The sequence below is a fragment of the Homalodisca vitripennis genome, chromosome 5, assembly GCF_021130785.1.
Source record: "Homalodisca vitripennis isolate AUS2020 chromosome 5, UT_GWSS_2.1, whole genome shotgun sequence".
In the NCBI taxonomy this organism is placed as follows: Eukaryota; Metazoa; Arthropoda; class Insecta; order Hemiptera; family Cicadellidae; genus Homalodisca; species Homalodisca vitripennis.
The window spans coordinates 160,861,955-160,881,769 of NC_060211.1; the positions used below are offsets into that span (position 1 = coordinate 160,861,955).

Here is a 19,815-nt window from a genome sequence, read left to right on the forward strand (position 1 = left end):
CTCTACTCCTGCCAATGCTAAGCTGCAATTGCTTCTCAGTTCAGTTCGCGACGAACCGCTTGCTTATTGACGGCGTTTACACTATGGAACACCTGTTTGTTTTTGTTCTGCCGTCAATTAAAGATACATTATCTGACTCACCAGTGGCGTTTACTTGTGCACTGAGAAGAACTTATTTCAAGAACCGATCATCAGACGAGAACTTGTTTCAAGCACAAATCATCAGACTGGAACTTGTTTCAAGCAACGGTCATCAGACTAGAACTTGTTTCAAGCAACGGTCATCAGACGAGAACTTGTTTCAAGCAACGGTCATCAGACTAGAACTTATTTCAAGCACCGGTAATCAGACTGGAACTTGTTTCAAGCACCGTTCACCAGACTGGAAGGTCAGAGTTCATTCAGTGAGGATCCATCCAAATAACAATTTAAAGGAGTATCTCTTGGAATATTTCAATACTTCACCTGCTTAGTTGGGAGAAAGAAGGGTAGATTTCACGTATTGCTGTATTTTCAAAACATAAAACTAGATATGCATTATTAGTTTTTAAGGTGAATTTGTACAAGACATATGGTTTGACTACTCTAGTGTAACGCATGTAATTCGTAACTAGAAAATTTATATTTAACTCCATCATCTTGTAAATTCACATTAAAAAAAATCATACAAATATACAAAGTGGTTTCTGGAAATGTGGACTTAGTTCAGTTGTAATTAATTAGAGAAATATGTTATGTAAACAATATCACTTATAATATAAAGAAATAATTTGTTTTGTTATGGTTCTTTGGGGGGATAGGGTTGGATTGGGGGATCAGAAAAAATATTTTTTTAATCCCAGAATACATTTATGAAAAGAAGTTTAATATTCAAACTTCTATGAAATTTATCTGAACATTTGGTATTTTCAATGAAAATTTCCAATTTTCTTTCTCCTTTACACGTAAACTTGGAACACCTGAAAGGTTGGTTTGTCGTTAGACTTTCTGTAAACATAATTGTTTCTAGTATACTTAAACGTCCTCTATATTTTGTAAAATCTTAATTTATACTCAAACAAGTATGAGGTAATTAAATACAAATAAGTTCTCATGGTCTTCGGCATTTCTTACTGTCTATGCATTTTCATATTATTTAATACTTCCAGAAAAACTTTAAAATGTAATTATTCAAAACTGCATAATGTTACTAAATACGTTTTTATATGCGTGAGTATTTTTTAACTGAAAGAACGCTGCTTCAAATTTCTTGAATTCAGTTTATTAATGTATTGGTCTTAACCGGAAAGAACCCGAAATTACAAACATTGTTCAATACAATCTAGGAACATGTTATATGTATGGTACTTGTGATTATCTATGGTAAATGTTAACATAAACAGCTTACGTATTAATTCGTAGGTTCTAAGATTGATAAGAAGGAACATTTGTTTCTGCCAGAACTGTGGATGGGGTCGACCAGGGATGCCTGCATTTACGACTGGAAAAAATGTTTGATCGGTACTCTCCAGCAATCAGAACATATTGAATGATTTTGTACGAGAATGTACCGATTCCAAATGTCAGTGGCTTCATGTTTATTACTTTCTAAGGACTGCCTGATCGGCATTTTAAAATATGAATAAAATTGAAGTCGACCCAACAATTTCCCATAATTACCCGAATCAACTGGCGCTTATCGATAGATAATAAAAATGTTAATAACACAGGTAAAAACAAACAGCACAGCAAAGACACCATTCATAGCCCATAGTTAGTGTATAGTATATCTTGCAGTCTAGATATATTATAGGATCTGTTTAGTTATTTCGTGAATATTCTGGGAAAATTATTCTCTAATTGTACTGATTCACTAATCGTTTCATGCATTGTATTTTATTTGCCCTGGTTAATTTTTTTGTTTGAGTTGCAGTGGATATAATAATACTGCTTGCATGTAACACAGATACGGTGCTTCAATTACTTAGTACAATGAGATGTGCTCCAGCTCGGGCCGTACTCAACTTTGGCGGGCTCCGGAAAGATATTCGTCATGTCTCCGGAAAGATATTCGTCATGTCTCCGGAAAGATATTCGTCATGGCTCCGGAAAGATATTCGTCATGTCTCCGGAAAGATATTCGTCATGGCTCCGGAAAGATATTCGTCATGGTCTCCGGAAAGATATTCGTCATGTCTCCGGAAAGATGTTCGTCATGGCTCCGGAAAGATGTTCGTCATGGCTCCGGAAAGATATTCGTCATGTCCGGCTAACCGTCGTCGCGGTCCCTTCAAACAGAGATGTGGCGGGGCCTGGGCCCCTTGAGTGACTGGGCCCCAGTAAAATTATCCGAAAAAAAACCGGTCTGAGTGCCAGTACTACTCCTGATGGTGTTAAAGGTCAAGGTTTCTCCCAGCATCAATTCTGGTTAGCTACGGTACCCATATACTACTGTCTTCATACCATTTAATATTGAGAACTAGACAAAATATATCTCATTTTTCATTCGTCAATGTTTTTTTTTCCAAAATAAAAATCCTTTTTCACATTTAAATCATGATCATAACACACGGCACAGAAATTACTTTGTTTTAGACTCAACCTTTTCAAAAACTCAATTTTTTATGTTGGTCCAAAACTCTACAGTTTACTTCAAAATGTAATAAAAATTTAAACAAAATGAGACCATTTCAAAAAGCATTTAAAGGCTTACTTGAATGGGAAGGCATTCTACAGTAGGCTCTCGAGATACCCATGTCTTGATTAGTCCGATTTTTTCAGTAGTATTCTTATTTCCTCGTCCACGTCCTCGTTACCGTTATCGGTTTCGTCCTCGTTCTCGTTCTCGTTCTCGTTCTCGTGTTCGTGCACGCACACTTTCCCATTTCTATTCCCGTTCCCGTTCTCATTCTCATTATCATCCTCATCCTCATCTTCATTCTCGTTCTTGTTCTTGTTCTCATTCTCATACAAACACTGTGTATTTTGGCTACAGGTTTCAATACAAAGAAGAGGTATGTTTTAAGAACGTCCTAAAACTTGTTTTTATTGCCAAGTTATCATAAAGTTGTTGTTTGTTCTATGAGAAATATTTGCCAAATAAACTTCCAAAATCCAGTTAAATGTTTGAGTTGTCTTTTCTACTCGTGTTATTTCATAAACTGACCCACATATTCCTTCATAATAACAAATAAAATTATTAATTTCGTTTGCCAATAAGTAATATTTAATTCCAGACAGTGGTGTACAAAAACATTTTTCAAATAAGTTTGCACTGTTGTTTCGTTAATGCACACACAATACTACGTTATTACGATGCCATAGAGGATAGTATCATGGATGAGATATGGAGAAGAAATCTCCCACCTTAAATTTAAAATGTTTGATTGTAGTACAAAATAGTGATCATTATCAGATTGTTTGTATACTAGCAGAGTACCCGTCCTTCATACGGGGTTGACGTACATTTGTATTTGTATACGGACTTACATGGCTTGAGTACACTCAGAGACTCCGTTCCTCGCAGAGATTACATTGCCTTGCCTTAGGAGGAGGAACGTTGAAAATTGTTCTCTCTTTCATCTTCAGCATTTTACTGTATTGGATTAGAATCTAAATAAAAAGAAACCCACTTAAAGAAAGGCTTTTGGACTTAGTATAATATGTGTAAAGGTAACTGACAAATTAATAACAACTAACATTTTCTGTCACATGTTTAAATAAGTATTAAGTTAGTATCGTACTTATTATTTCTGACTTTGGCAGAGGATTTAAAAACACATTTGCTATCTTTTAAGTGAGCAAAGTCAATAAATGTAGTGGATATTGGAGTGTTAGAGGGATTTGAAGATCATTGCGGAGTTTTCCGGAGTGATTTTCGAAATAGGAATAGACCAATGTGTTAACCAGGGACCCTATGAATGTCCATGTAAATTTTCAGTACAGTCGGTCCAATATTTTTTACGTGATTGAGTCACACACACACACAGACAGACACAATAATATTTTTATAAAATAATATTAATATTCTCTCAATATTGTTTGATTATATTGGTGAGATTTAGGCAGGAATATAACTAGATTATGCAGGAATGTATTGATTCCATCACTCCCCAAAATGAGATTTGTTTACACCCCTTATATCATATTGACGTTATGTTTTCCAACAGGTGCTTGGACCACAAGAGGTTATTAGTTATAGATTCGACGTACTATAATTAAACACTATAGTAAACAGCTGACTGTTACGGAGGTGGATTACCTTGGGAGAAATCATTTCTGAGAGAGCCGGATAGTGAGAGGTCGTCAGTTAACGATAACCGAGTGGTTTGTATAACCGAATAACCAGTTAATTCTCTCAGTCGATAATTCAGGTCAGATGACAACCAACTAACTCTTCTAATCTGACACTCAGATAACGGGGTCAGACAGTTGTTTGGTTTTAAACCTAATTTAATTTCTCTGCTCAATCAATGTAATAATTTGTGTTTATTATTTATTTAAAGTTTATTACATTATACTTTAAAAAGTACAGTTATGAGTTACTAGTTTTGTATTGAAAATCCAATATTTCATGAACACTTTGCGAAATTCTTCTGCTTTTCTTTTTACCTTATATAAAACCTGATCCTGTACTGAAATGATCAAGTATGTCTTTTAGTTATATTTAACTGTTTTATAGTAAATATTTAATGCTGTCTTGTAAAATTTTACTATTTAGCCTACAGAATAATAACAATCAATGATTTACTTTAACTACCATAGGATTTGTGTCACAGAAATCGCTTAAACTAGTACTAGGAATAATTTATCTATTTAAATTGAAATAACCGAATACTCGGTTAGACTGAAATAATCGGACTTACCAGTTACACTGGTTCGGTTATTTCCAGGACTGTCTTCAGTTGGCGATGAGTGTCCCGTACAGTGACTTGCTGCCTCTCCTGTTGCTAGGAGTGGTGTGTGTTGTGTGTATTTACTTGTGGTCAGTGTCTCAGTGGCGATGGTGGTACTACTGGAGACGGCGCGGGGTGCCGTGTCTGAAACCAGTGTTGCCAATCGTTGGCAACATGTACGACCTCCTGTTGCTGAAGAGTCTTCCCGATATTTCCAACAGGATATATAAGGTTACCAGGGGTCTCCCCTATGTCGGGATCTACGCGTGCCACACGCCCGTGCTGTACGTACGGGACTTGGACCTAATAGCGAGGATGTGCGTCAGGGATTTCAACCACTTCGAGGACCGAGGGTTCCACTTCAACATCGGTGATTCTCTCGGAAGGAATCTCATCCATCAGAACGGTCAGGACTGGAGATTCTCGAGATCGCGGTTGTCTCCCTGCTTCAACATCGCCAGAGTTAAATCTATGTTACCCGCAATGTTGGAGAAGAGTGCAAATTTAGTGGGGAAATTCAAGAATTACTTGACACATAAGGATTTGATTGAGGTGTGGGACGTTTCTTTGAGATATTCCACCGACGTCCTTACCCTTTGTACTATAGGGGTGGACGCACAGTGTCTCGATGATCGCCATGAATTCAGAAAGATCAGTAAACAAATGTTGGGTATCCACTTCATATACCACGTCTTCACAGGATGCTTCTTCCCCACAGTGCACAAGTTATTGGGGACTCCAGTCGCCAAAGCCAGCGTTACAGAGTTCTTCCATCACGTCATTCAACAAATCATAGATCACCGCAAGGAAAAGAAAAACGAGAACAAGGATGTTCTCCAGGCTCTGATAGACTTGAAGGAAGAATTTACAACTCGTGAGACAGGTGCTAATATACCAGGTAAAATTGTATAAACGTTTTAAATTAATGGAGAGTAACCGGTTGAACGAACTGTTGCAGTCGAGTATTAGGGTTCACGTAGGGTTTTTATTAATTATATCGTTTGTTTGTTTTATAAATACACTAGCTGTTTCCCGCGGCTTCGCACGCGTCTCTTAAGCTTTGCCCGTATATTTCTTTGCCTTCAAATAGTGTTTGGCTATTTAATAAACGTAACTGTGTCGTAATTGCAGTTCATAATGTGCAGGCGCTTTGATAACTGTTATATCTTGCAGTACAGCCTGGTGGTGAGTTACATCAATGAGCATTGCATATAAACCTTCTACATAGAAAAATACAAATTTTCATAGTGATCGGTCCAATAGTTTCTGAGTATATAAAGGACAAACACACAAACATTCATTTTTATATATTACTATAAGTGTAAAGAAATTTAAAATAGTAATTAAATTTATATATAAATATATTTTTTGTCGCATTATATATGTTTACAAAGAACAGCTGATTAAAAATTTGAAAAGACTCTTTCACTTAATAACATATGTTTGCTGCAATGCATTTCTTACGGTATTTCTGTAACCAGTGGGGCGGAATCCTGAATCGGGAAAGGGATAAAAAAAAGTATCCTATAACCTTCTACAGATCAAGACGAACAAATTAAAAAAAAAATTAGGCGAATCCGTCCAGCCGTTTGTGAGTGATGCTGTTACACACGAACAGTTTCATTTTTATATAATAGACTAGCGGACCGGCGTGCTTCGCTGCGCATTTCAATAAGTTACCCACGGCTTCGCACGCAAATCTTAAGAACCGAAGTCCTTATATTACTTTAGTAAATTTTTTTTTTACTATAATAAATTTTAGATTAAATTAGTTATATCTCCGATGCCACGATTGAGCTTGCTTTTGTTGTCTCGATCGAGAGAATATGTACACACGGAGTTTTGAGAACCATACTTCTGTCAAAAAAAACAACTAAGGTTGATTTTATAACATTCTTTATATTTGTAGCCAACGTAAGATAGTAATTATGATATCTGCATTGCTCTTCTGATCAAGCATGAGCATGGTTTATATTAAATAAATATTGCAGTTAAAGGTGAATTTTTACGTCAAATTTGAATTGTATTATCTGGATAGTAAAGTCTATGTTTAACAGTGATTGCAGAAACAGTTTAAACAAAAATTTGTCGTTTCTCTTAAGCTTACTCTATGCTTTAAAACTATAAGTGTAATATATGTTTACAAAGAACAGCTGATTAAAAATTTGAAAAGACTCTTTCACTTAATAACATATGTTTGCTGCAATGCATTTCTTACGGGTATTTCTGTAAACCAGTGGGGCGGAATCCTGAATCGGGAAAGGGATAAAAAGTATCCTATAACCTTCTACAGATCAAGACGAACAAATTTTAAAAAAAAATTAGGCGAATCCGTCCAGCCGTTTGTGAGTGATGCTGTTACACTCGAACAGTTTCATTTATATATATATAGATAAATATACAAACTGCTTCTAATGCTTCTTGCAATTTAAAAAAAACCATTACCAATAAAAATAACATTTTTTAACAGTTTGGCCTGCTTTTTCTATTGCATATTAAAAGTTTTCTGACGTTATCTCCAATGGGTAGGGGTATTTTCTTCTTTCAAAGAAATCAAATTTTTTAACCCCAATTCATGAAAAATGTTTGCGATGAAATAAAAAAATCTAAACATTTTATGTAAGCCTTATGTCATTATTATTTTAATTTTTTTAGATAATTCAGATCAGAGTTAACTCAAAGATTTCAAAATTGTTTTTATAGTTATTTTAAGCCTCTGATCTAGTTATCAATGCATGTAGGATGGGCATGTAACTAAAAGAGTGAATGTAGCTTGATATTCTGCAAGAGTCTCTTCTTTCTCCCTCCACCTGCCATCTAACAAAAGTGAAATGCTGGCACATTCCTAGTGGCAAATTCCTGTTTTAGTGATTACCATTCTAATGCTACCATCCACTTTCCTATTTTTTACTTAATAGCTGTTGTTGGTTGGACATTCACTTGCACCATTTCTCATTAGCATAGTTTTTCTTTGTTCTACCAGGATTTTGAGGTGGTAGAATCCCGTTAATGTCCATTTGAGGTTCAATTAACATCTTTATGAGACTGTATAACTAAATCAAAAACATGGTTAATAAGTAACTAAAAGTTTCTTTGTATCTTTCTATCTTGTAATATATAAACCAAGACTCCGTCTCTTTGGGAACAGAAAGGTTACTCCATTAAATACAAATAGCTTGACATTGACAAAGTTTAGAGACTATAATTTCACATGTTCCTACTATAGATATTGACATGTACTAAAACATATACAGATAGAGTGACATTGATAAAGTTTAGAGACTCTAAAATTCATGATGTTCCTACTATAGATATTGATACATCCTAAAATATATATATAGATAGATACCTCGATATTGACAAAGTATAGAGACTATCACTCATGATGTTCCTACTATAGATATTGATATATCCTAAAATATATATAGATACCTCGATATTGACAAAGTATACAGACTCTATCACTCATGATGTTCCTACTATAGATATTGATATATCCTAAAATATATATAGATACTCGATATTGACAAAGTATAGAGACTCTATCACTCATGATGTTCCTACTATAGATATTGATATATCCTAAAATATATATAGATACCTCGCTATTGACAAAGTATACAGACTCTATCACTCATGATGTTCCTACTATAGATATTGATATATCCTGAAATATATATATATATAGATACCTCGATATTGACAAAGTATACAGACTCTATCACTCATGATGTTCCTACTATAGATATTGATATATCCTAAAATATATATAGTTACCTCGATATTGACAAAGTATACAGACTCTATCACTCATGATGTTCCTACTATAGATATTGATATATCCTGAAATATATATATATACCTCAATATTGACGAAGTATAGAGACTATCACTCATGATGTTCCTACTATAGATATTGATATGTCCTGAAATATATATATATATATATAGATACCTCGATATTGACGAAGTATAGAGACTATCACTCATGATGTTCCTACTATAGATATTGATATATCCTGAAATATATATATATATATATATATATATATATATATATATAGATACCTCGATATTGACGAAGTATAGAGACTATCACTCATGATGTTCCTACTATAGATATTGATATATCCTGAAATATATATATATAGATACCTCGATATTGACGAAGTATAGAGACTATCACTCATGATGTTCCTACTATAGATATTGATATGTCCTGAAATATATATATATATATAGATACCTCGATATTGACGAAGTATAGAGACTATCACTCATGATGTTCCTACTATAGATATTGATATATCCTGAAATATATATATATATATATATAGATACCTCGATATTGACGAAGTATACAGACTCTATCACTCATGATGTTCCTACTATAGATATTGATATATCCTGAAATATATATATATATATATATATATATATATATATATATATATATATATATAGATACCTCGATATTGACAAAGTATACAGACTCTATCACTCATGATGTTCCTACTATAGATATTGATATATCCTGAAATATATATATATATATATATATATATATATATATATATATATATATATATAGATACCTCGATATTGACAAAGTATACAGACTCTATCACTCATGATGTTCCTACTATAGATATTGATATATCCTAAAATATATATATAGATACCTCGATATTGACAAAGTATACAGACTCTATCACTCATGATGTTCCTACTATAGATATTGATATATCCTGAAATATATATATATATATATACCTCAATATTGACGAAGTATAGAGACTATCACTCATGATGTTCCTACTATAGGTATTGATATGTCCTGAAATATATATATATATAGATACCTCGATATTGACGAAGTATAGAGACTATCACTCATGATGTTCCTACTATAGATATTGATATATCCTGAAATATATATATATATATAGATACCTCGATATTGACGAAGTATAGAGACTATCACTCATGATGTTCCTACTATAGATATTGATATATCCTGAAATATATATATATATAGATACCTCGATATTGACGAAGTATAGAGACTATCACTCATGATGTTCCTACTATAGATATTGATATATCCTGAAATATATATATATATATATATATATATATATATATATAGTGAGAGAGAGAGAGAGAGATAACTTGATATTGACAAAGTATAGAGACTCTATCACTCCTGATGTTCCTACGAATCCTAAAAAGTTAATAGTGACTGCAGTTAGAAAAATTTAGTGGAAATTTGAAATAAAAAAAGTTAAAGTAGCACGTTAGATCTGAATATCTCAAGAATGCGAATATAAAATTACTTGTTTGGTTTCAATTTCAATAGAATCTTTTATGAATTGCTTTAATCATTAAGATCAAATCTTTAGCTATTCTAATTTATGCATAGGCTCTAAAAAATTTATTTTGCGTATTAAGAACTAAATGTTTGTTCATACATGCAGTGTTACAAAATTAGTTATACGTTTAGGAGGAAATAAAAATGAAGATTCATTAATATTCTATTTTATAAAGACCTTAAATGAGATACTCGATTTTGTTACTGTTAAAACACAACTTATTTTATTTAAAAACGTAGATTTTCAGGGGTAAGTGAAAAGTTTTTGAGCAATAACCCTGTTGTGTAACACTCGTTTTAGAGGTATAAAATACGAATAACGGTTATGATAGTTATTTCTAAGTTGAATTTAGACAGCATAGAGGTCTATTGAAGGTGGGATTTTGCATTTCTTTAAACAGTGAACATTTTGGATGGAGCGGTCAGAGATAAATTTCCTTGGTGTTGTTGTCTTACTTTTAATTTGGGGTAATACTTGATGAATCATCTAGTTTTATTATTTTGATTTGCCTCTCACTCCACTCTCATTTTTTCCATATTTTTTTTTTTAATTTTTAATAACTACTTGAGAAGACATGATTATATGATCAACATACAGATTTCGACAAGTTTTAGCGCAAACTACAAAACCAAAATTTATCCAAAATTTTGTTCTTTCGTTTTTCTATTATTATTGCCCTGCATACGGCAGCAACATCTCTAGAAATAGCATAGAAATAATAAAATCTTCAGAGTTTTAATTTGTGGTTTGTCTATAGCCAGCAAAAGAAAAGATATGTCACCATATTGCTGTAGAATAGGAATGTTATTGTTTGCGGATACCGACCGTCTCAGGGTGCAAACTTGTTGCATCATATTATAATAATTCGTGTCTTGACCGGACTTGTCTGCCAGAATTTTACTTCTTTAGCCCAAAAATGTACAATAAATTTTCCAATAATATTAAAATACATAAGACTCTTACTTCACAAGTAAAGTCAAAGATTTCGTTGTTGGAGGGTTGAATGCTACCAATTCTGACTGCAGAAGGTTATTTGTGTTTGTAATGGTTACGTTTTTCTTTTTAATTTGAGCTGTTATATGTAAATAACTCTCCAAAGTACACGGGTTATCTATTTATTGTTTATGTTTCTTCAACTTTGTTATTTATCTTAAACACATTGTAATTACGTCATTGCTATTTAAGTTTTTATTTTATTGAGAACAGTCATTGGGAAAAATGTGTACACTGACACGTTCTGGATGAATAAAAGCATTTCATTTCATTACACACCCCTAAAGGAATTTTTTTTTTAATACTTCACAATTCAAAATTTAAGTTGGGGTGGAGATTTTGAGACACTCAGTATTTTAGTTTTTTTTTTATCTTGATAAAAAAACGTTTTGTTATCTAGAGATTATAAATCGTTGTAAAATTACGATATTCAGAATTTTGAAAATTAACATGACTTTTCGATCCGTAGAATTTCGCTTTTTGACTGAGAACTTGAAAATATCGAGTTTTAAATTCAATTTATAACCACATCACGCATAGTATGTTCTGAGTACCGATATTTTGGTACAGTATATTATGGCATGTGTCAGTGAATATTAATTAAAACCCATACAGTAAACATAGAAAAATTGTTTCCGAACTTGAACGAGCGTGTCCACTTCCAAAACACGAGTAAAAAAGTGTCAGATACGACATTTTTAGCGCAAAAAATAAATCCTTTTTACTTTAAAATTTTTCTAAAACATTTCGTTGTTCGAAGAATAAGGCGAACTGTGAAAGTACCATATTGTTTAGTTTCTGGCTTATTGAGCTTACTCATATGATATTGTATCTTTGAAAAACCCACAAGAAATTGATAGTAGCGTTACAATAGTTTATTGCTTTTATAGATAGATTTTTTATACAAAATCAGTCCAATGCAATGGTCCTCATGGTAGCACTTGAAAATGCGAAAACAAGTTTAAACTAGTTTCAAAATGTATCTTATAATATCTCGGATAAGTTAATTAGTCATCTATAACGCCATTTCGTTTCAATATGGAGAGCGTACAAACGTTTAAAATATTGAATACCCCGTCATTTATGGACCTAAAGCATCATTGTTTTGAGCGGATTTATTTGGAATTCTGCATTTGTAATACTATAAACCTTATTAATGTCAAAAAATCTACCTAGTTCTTTCTACTGAGCCGGAGAGGTATTTTTATTAACTTCTGGTACAGAAAATTTAAGTTTTACTGTTATTGTGTTTTAAAAGTATTGATAAGACTATAACTTGTTGATATTTTAAATATCTTAATACAATTAAACTTATTGAAAACAAGGTGAACCAAAATTATGGCAAACAAAATAATTATAAAAACAATCTGGAGTATACAAAATTAACTGTAGTGACTTGTGTTGTTATTATATACAAGCTTTGTAAACAAATAACATCTACATTAAAATAAAATTTTGCTGAACACCAGAAACTGACCATAACTACAGAAATATTGAAAAGAACATGGAAATTTTAGATACCGAAAGGAAAGGAGAGAAATTAAACACAAAATAAGAATTACATATCTATCTAAATTATAATAAAGATCCTCATAATTTTTTAAACAGCAATCTGAAATATAAGTCAAACCCAATTTTAAAAAAAATTAACATATTTAATACTTAAATTTTTATTTTACAAACAACATAATTATGTATGTCCTTACGACATGCCCACTTCTAATTTAAGGGAAATGTTTGAGATTAAAAAATAGTCCATAAGAAGGGAACTAGCCTCAATAAGTTTTTTATGTAAGTTTACTTAATAATTCAGTTGATAGTTCGTATTTGGTAAGTCACATAGGTTTGCATGTACCACATCATATATTTAGAGAATTTAATTTATTTGCTTTACCTAGATGTAGAACAGTTTCTCATTATAATTTTCCTTTGTACAAGACTCTACGGTTTCTTAATTAAAACCAATTAAACTTAGATATTTTTAATGATAATTTGGAAAATATTTTAAAGATATGCAGCAACCTTTTATTTTGATTTAATTTATTGTTCATTGTAGAAGTGTAATGTGTACAATGTAGCAAATTGTTATTTTTATTTAAATTGTACCCCAGTATAGAGTTCATTTATTTATGTTGTGTAAAGAAATTTAAATATTAATTTGTGTAACTGCCAGCAGTTTAGTTTAGTTTAGTTTGTTATGTAAAGTTTCATATTAAGAGTACATTAATTTTAGTTAGGATGGCTGTTTTGGGAATAATTGAAGGTTTTGTACTTTGTTTGTGCTATATCATGTCCTGTAGCTGTCATGTAAAAATTGAAAAATAAATAAATAAGTACAGATTACTAATCAAAATTGTAACTGTGTCATTTAAATTGAACATAATATTTTTAAATAGTTTACATGTGTATATTTAATTGTTTATTATTTATTGAGAGGTTAATGTACACTGATGATGGTTGAATACCGAAACACGTGTATGGCAATAAAACATTTTTACACGACGTTAAAAAAAGTTTTTGATGACTTTTCATTATACTAATCTAAATATCTTATAACGTATGCTTCAGCGTATTTGGAAAATAAATGGGTAACTGTTGTAAACTTTTAAATTTTTCTACGACAAGACCATTCTGAGTGAGCGTAGTACGTTGCTGCAGGTACCGGCATATTAAAGATTACCGCTTGAAATAACACATCAAATCCAACATAAACCTGTAATTTAGTACCATCATAATGATTGACGCGATTCACACCAAGGTCGCGCTGGCGAGGACGTGCTACAGACCTTGTGTGAGTACAGCGCGATGTGCGGGATGGATTTTCCGTGTGTTGTATAAAAAAGTAGAGTAGGCCTACGTAGTGAACGCTCGTTAATGCGAGGCGGCTTCTACCCTCGACCCGGTGAGCAGTGTCGCAAGCCGTGGCAAAGGTCTTGAGGTCCGGACCCACATCGAGTGCGGAGGTAGGTGTGTCATCACTCGCTCGGGACTCGCAGTACGATGAGGTGCGCTCTACTCGCGGTTCTGCTCGCCCAACAGGCGTTCTGCAGAGTCTTCGAGAGGTGCGAACTGGTCCGAGAACTCTCGCAGAAGAAGCACCGAATCCCCGAGGCCGACCTCGCCACTTGGGTCTGCATAGCGAGGTACGAGTCCGAGTACAACACCTCGGCCGTGGGTCATCTCAACGGCGACGGTTCCGGAGACCACGGACTGCTCCAGATCAGCGACCTCTACTGGTGCTCGCCACCGGGGGTCGGGATGGCCTGCGGAATAAACTGTGACCAGCTGGAGGACGACGACATCACCGACGATGTGGTCTGCGCCAGGAGAATCTACCGAGCGCATAAGCGTCGCACCGGGGACGGCTTTACGGCTTGGGCAGTGTACGGCCGTCATTGCAGAGGTGACGTCAGCCACTTCCTGGAAGGCTGTGAGGACTCCGAGGAGGAGAACGAAATTAGCGAAAAGGACGTTAAGGTCACTCCTGACGTGGATAGGGATATTGCTCCGACCACCTTCACTGATGGAAGATCAACATCTACTCCTGGTGAAAGAATCTTACGGGTTTTCTCCAATTACCCGACCACGAACGCTGTAGAGCGACAAAAAGTCTACTCGACAAGTACCCAGCCTAGGGTCTTCGCGACCAGTTCTCTGCAGAGGCGACCTACATTCTCCGACCTCGACACGACCGCCGACCCAGACCCCAAGACTGCTTGGCTCAAGGTACACTATGATCCAAGATTTCTTGACGAATTCCCTTGACGCACTAGCTCTTATGCACTAGCTACTGAACTTTGTAAATAATTATAATAAGAAATAAATTTGGGTTCTTAATATTCATATATGGACATTTTTGTCAAATTTATTTTCCCAGTGTAATCTCCACTATTACAACATGTTAAATATTATAGTAGATGAGTTCATGACTATCAAACAAATTATATATATATATATATATATATATATATATATATATATATATATATATATATTTAAAGTAAGTAGAGATTTTTCCAATTTATAATGGCAAACCTCATTACAAATACAGTGTGAAGAACCTTTCATCTTGTTATTCAGTTACCGTATTGAGCCTTTTAGCCACAAAATGTTTCAAATATATTATTCGTGTTAAAGCTTAAAATAGTCAATGCTTATTATTAACGGTTATTATTAAATATATGTAATGCTACTTTATCGAGAGATATGGAAAGAATTCAAAAACATGTCTAATAGACTACCATTAGATCTAAATACTTAAAACCTATTGTTTTGCGACACTAATCGTTTTATATACGTTTTCGGGCTTGAAAGATATAGGCGTCAGCTTGAAAATAGTTATTATTTGAATAAAAATCAGTAATTTTTATAATTAAACTTATTTAAGTTCAAACTGAATGTAAACAGGTTTGTGTTAAATATGTGCATAGTTATCCAAACAATAACGGTTTTAAATCGTTATACTAACATGTTGTTCGTTAAAATAGTATATTATTTAATAATATCGGTTGATAAAATCATGGACAACGAAAAGTGAATTTAGGATTCTCAATTCTACGGGTATCAAGAAATCTGTTATGAACCAAGTACTTAAAACTATTATTCTGTATATGCTATTGTAGATACTCGGGAAGTAAAATAATGATTGTATAGTTTTTGTTTTCAATTAGGACACAGAAGTAAGAAAAATTATTACCGATTATTACAATAGCTATTTTGGACAGATTTCGTGTGGACTTTAAGAAATTGTGACGCCCGCCGTGTAGAATGTTTGACATTTTTTATCCAACGATAGACGTCGCAATGATACAACACCGATTTGGTTGAAAGAGAAAACGTGGAATAAGTACCAACGAGAATTTAAATATATCAAATTATTTTTTAACAGGAAATCCTACGGTTATTATGATTATACTATTGTGTTTATTCATGCTATAGACAATCGTACAAACGAAACCGAAACGAAAAAAAGCATTATAATTCACAGGTTTTATAATGCTTCAGTCTATATTAGGATAAATATTAAAGCCGATTGAAACGTTGCGACATTTGAATACCTCGAAGAAACAGAAATACACATCTCTGACCTAACAATGATTACGGAAATCGACGAATACTGATTATCTGATTAGTAATTATTTCCAACAACCGCAATCAGCACTCAGAAGGAAATTCATTCATAATTTCAGAGAGAAATTTTTTACACTGTTTCGTTCAAATGCTGTAATTGGCATTAAATTTCAACAGTGTATTACAGAGAATCTCGAATGAAGAAAGAACACAAGTAAATCCCAGCTGTTTTGTGCCTATTTAAATTTAACAACTATATCCATGTTGTGTTATTTTGTAACAGATATAAATTAGACGTATAAGTTTAAATGTTTTATGTAATATACAAATACTGTACGTACATACAAGAAGCAAAAATATCGTTTGTGCCTAATCGAGTTTCAGTACTTGGCTTCGCCAGGCTCGTTCGCGACTGCGGACTGAAATCAAACACTTATTCATAGTTATAAGAGCTGAAAATGTCTACACTTCATTGAATCGGACTTACGTTAATCCCTCAAATCGTCCCTATCTCACTAATGTTAAATTAGCAGTATTTTGGTACACTTTTCTGAAAAAGTATTAAAGAAAATTAAATATGGTCAAATTCGCTAAGTTTTCTGAATTTAATATGTATTATTTACTGTATTTTATGTATTACTGTTATCTGATGTGTGTGTGTGTGTGTGTGTGTGTGTGTGTGTGTGTGTGTGTGTGTGTGTGTGTGTGTGTGTGTGTGTGTGTGTGTGTGTGTGTGTGTGGTGTGTGTGTGTGTGTGTGTGTGTGGTGGTGTGTGTGTGTGTGTGTGTGTGTGTGTGTGTGTGTGTGTGTGTGGTGTGTGTGTGTGTGTGTGTGTTCAGTATCACTGTGTTAGCGAATTAAAAAAATGTTTGCTTTAACTTATCTTAACATAAATATCACAATAATGATAGTAATAATAACATTATTATATCATATTATATCTACGAGTACTACTAGCATAGTCAGTAACGCTTACAATAGTTTACGATATCATCTGTTAATATTGCACTGTTATAATACTGAGAATAAGGTTTTTGTGATAAATAAAGATTTGGATTTGGATTTATTGAAACTTTGTGACTTAGCTATACTAATAAGAATTATATTTAATGTTTTTAAATTATTTTTAGTTTGAATATATTTTTGATCAAATTAGGGCCTACTTGAAAAAGAAGATACTCTATAATAACCCAGTCAACATTTTTCTAGTAAGGCTTCATGAAAAAATCTTATTTTTACTAAACACATCAGTAAGAAAGAATAAGCAGAAAAATATTATCTTATTTGGAATAATAGTGTGTGAGGAAATGGTAAACTGAAGCTGCTAAACCTAAAGTGTTGGAAAACGCTCACAAAAAAAAACAACAATTTAGGCATAACTTAACTCTTGCAAAGTAAGTTCTCACTTTCATGACACTTTCAAGTTAAACTTGAGATTAAACTTATAAAAATTAAGTATCGAGCATTTTTGCATCAATTATTCAGGACGAACGTAGAACGATTACTAAAAATAATTTTAAACAGGCTTACAATTTATTACATATTATCGCAATACTAGTATTATACATCTTCGTGTTTTGGTAAATACTTTGAAAATACTATGACGGTAATTATCACGATTATGTGTGTTTAAGAATAACACCAATGACTTCGTGGTATTAAAATTTGTGTTATAGTTTCGAACGTAATGTTTCAAGAAATAAAACAAGAAGAATAGTATGATGCATTAATAATGGTTTTAATTTTTATCTATTCAGTAATAATATGTGAATAATAATATTATTATCATAATACAAAAAGATTTGAAACTATTGAATTAATATGATTGTATATTTACAATATGAAATAAATAGTATGTATTATTATTATTTATAATTATAATGTAAAATATAAAATAACAATATGTTGAGTTCATGTTATAAGTCGATGCCAAATTTGACTGCAGTACGAGACATATCATTGTAAGCCTGGGCGTTTTGCTTCGTTATTTATTAATAATATAAAGAGACTCCAATTAATAATTTTAATACTAGCGTTATCGAAAAAACTAATTTTCTATATTAGTGCGAAGTTTAAAGAATATATCTCAAACCAATTGATATTGTATGACAGACTGCTAATTCGGTATGAACAGAGGTCTGAGTTAGAGCAGTCCACACCAAAATGGTCTAATCAATAACGTAGCTAGGAAATAATTTGGGGGGTGGGTCCACGCAACTAATATTTTTCCGTAGTGGACAAAGAGTAAGGCCCCATTATATTCCTTAAAAAGACCCGTTTCTTTGTTGAGAACGATCTTTCAGCAGTACATGTCAGTAACACTGAATTATTTAAATAATAATAATCGTTTGCTAAAAAAGCAATTGAAAATTTGGGAGGTCCGGACCCCTTGCACCCCCTCGCTGACTACGTCCATGGTCTGATGACGTGGGTAGCGGCATAGCCACACTATTGCTGAACATTTTCCGCCATGATGTAGCACTGATCCAAATAGTCTGTTTGATTTACATGTTGTCTGCACACAGAAGAATGAATTTAAATGTGTATATACCTATGTCTATAAAATGGGTACTGTCGCAGCGATGACTTCGTGTATTGCAACAGATGTTGAGATGGTACAGTAATCTTCCATACGCATAAAACGGGCAATGGATGTTGGGCGCGAGAGGACTGGGGGATACAGATACACCAGTCACTATCACACAATTTTTTGCGGGCTGCCCTAGTAAGACATGTTCAGTGTGATAAGCACATTTGTTATGCGTTGAACAGGAATAAATAGCCCAAAAAGTATCAGACCAATAACAAAAATTGTAATGGACGTAGGCTATAGATTAGTTGTAATAATGTAATCCTCAATCCTGGACTTTTAAATTAAGAGTACGACTATCTCAAAATGTCAGTCAATCAGATACGAGATACGCTTTTTGTTTAGCGTACCTTTCTGTAAGAGAACTACAATAGCACTCACAATCGAAGAAAAGGAAAAATATGACTAGATTAGGTTATGTGTCAGTTAACTTCGCTTGACTAGCTCTCCTTTCAGCCTTGAACGCCATAGTAAGTTCCAAAAGCAAAGAATACTGAAACCTAAGAACATTACAATCACAGCACGTGAGTCAATCGGGCCTTTCCTTTTTTTATTTTCTTTTTTATTTCGTACAATTGTCAAACACTCGTTGCCCGATGATGTGCATCCCGGAATTATGAATTCCCCCCAATTGCCCTGCTTGCGGTTTAAAGTTTCAGCAATCCTACAAACCGCTGAATCAACCAACCAAGTCTTACTGAGGCAACTCGCCATCCTCATCATTCAGGATGGCACAACGGGTTTTGGCTAGGTCGGAAATGCCAAAAAGCAAAATCCCCGCAGTATCGTCCTGATCACTACATGTAGCCTGCAGAACGCATCATGCCTCTAAATACCCACTCTGTGGAAAATATTTCCTGGAATAACACTATGTTCTATAACTAAGCCCACTATTCAAGAAGATGCACATGTGCTC

General features: G+C 33.4%; 2 protein-coding genes across 2 annotated transcripts in view; both read left to right on the forward strand.

Moving 5' to 3' along the window:
- Nucleotides 1-4,889: 4,889 nt before the first annotated feature.
- LOC124363685 (cytochrome P450 6k1-like) lies at nt 4,890-5,786 on the forward strand. The gene has a single exon (XM_046818944.1). It carries the CDS (start codon nt 4,890-4,892, stop codon nt 5,784-5,786), a length of 897 nt encoding a protein of 298 aa, XP_046674900.1.
- Nucleotides 5,787-13,927: 8,141 nt separating this feature from the next.
- The window catches only part of LOC124363686, a 28,152-nt gene continuing 22,264 nt past the window's right edge, over nt 13,928-19,815 (forward strand). Inside the window, exon 1 of the mRNA XM_046818946.1 lies at nt 13,928-14,965. Coding sequence (XP_046674902.1) covers nt 14,240-14,965 — 726 coding nt within the window. The 5' untranslated portion in view covers nt 13,928-14,239. The remainder of the gene's footprint in view (nt 14,966-19,815) is intronic.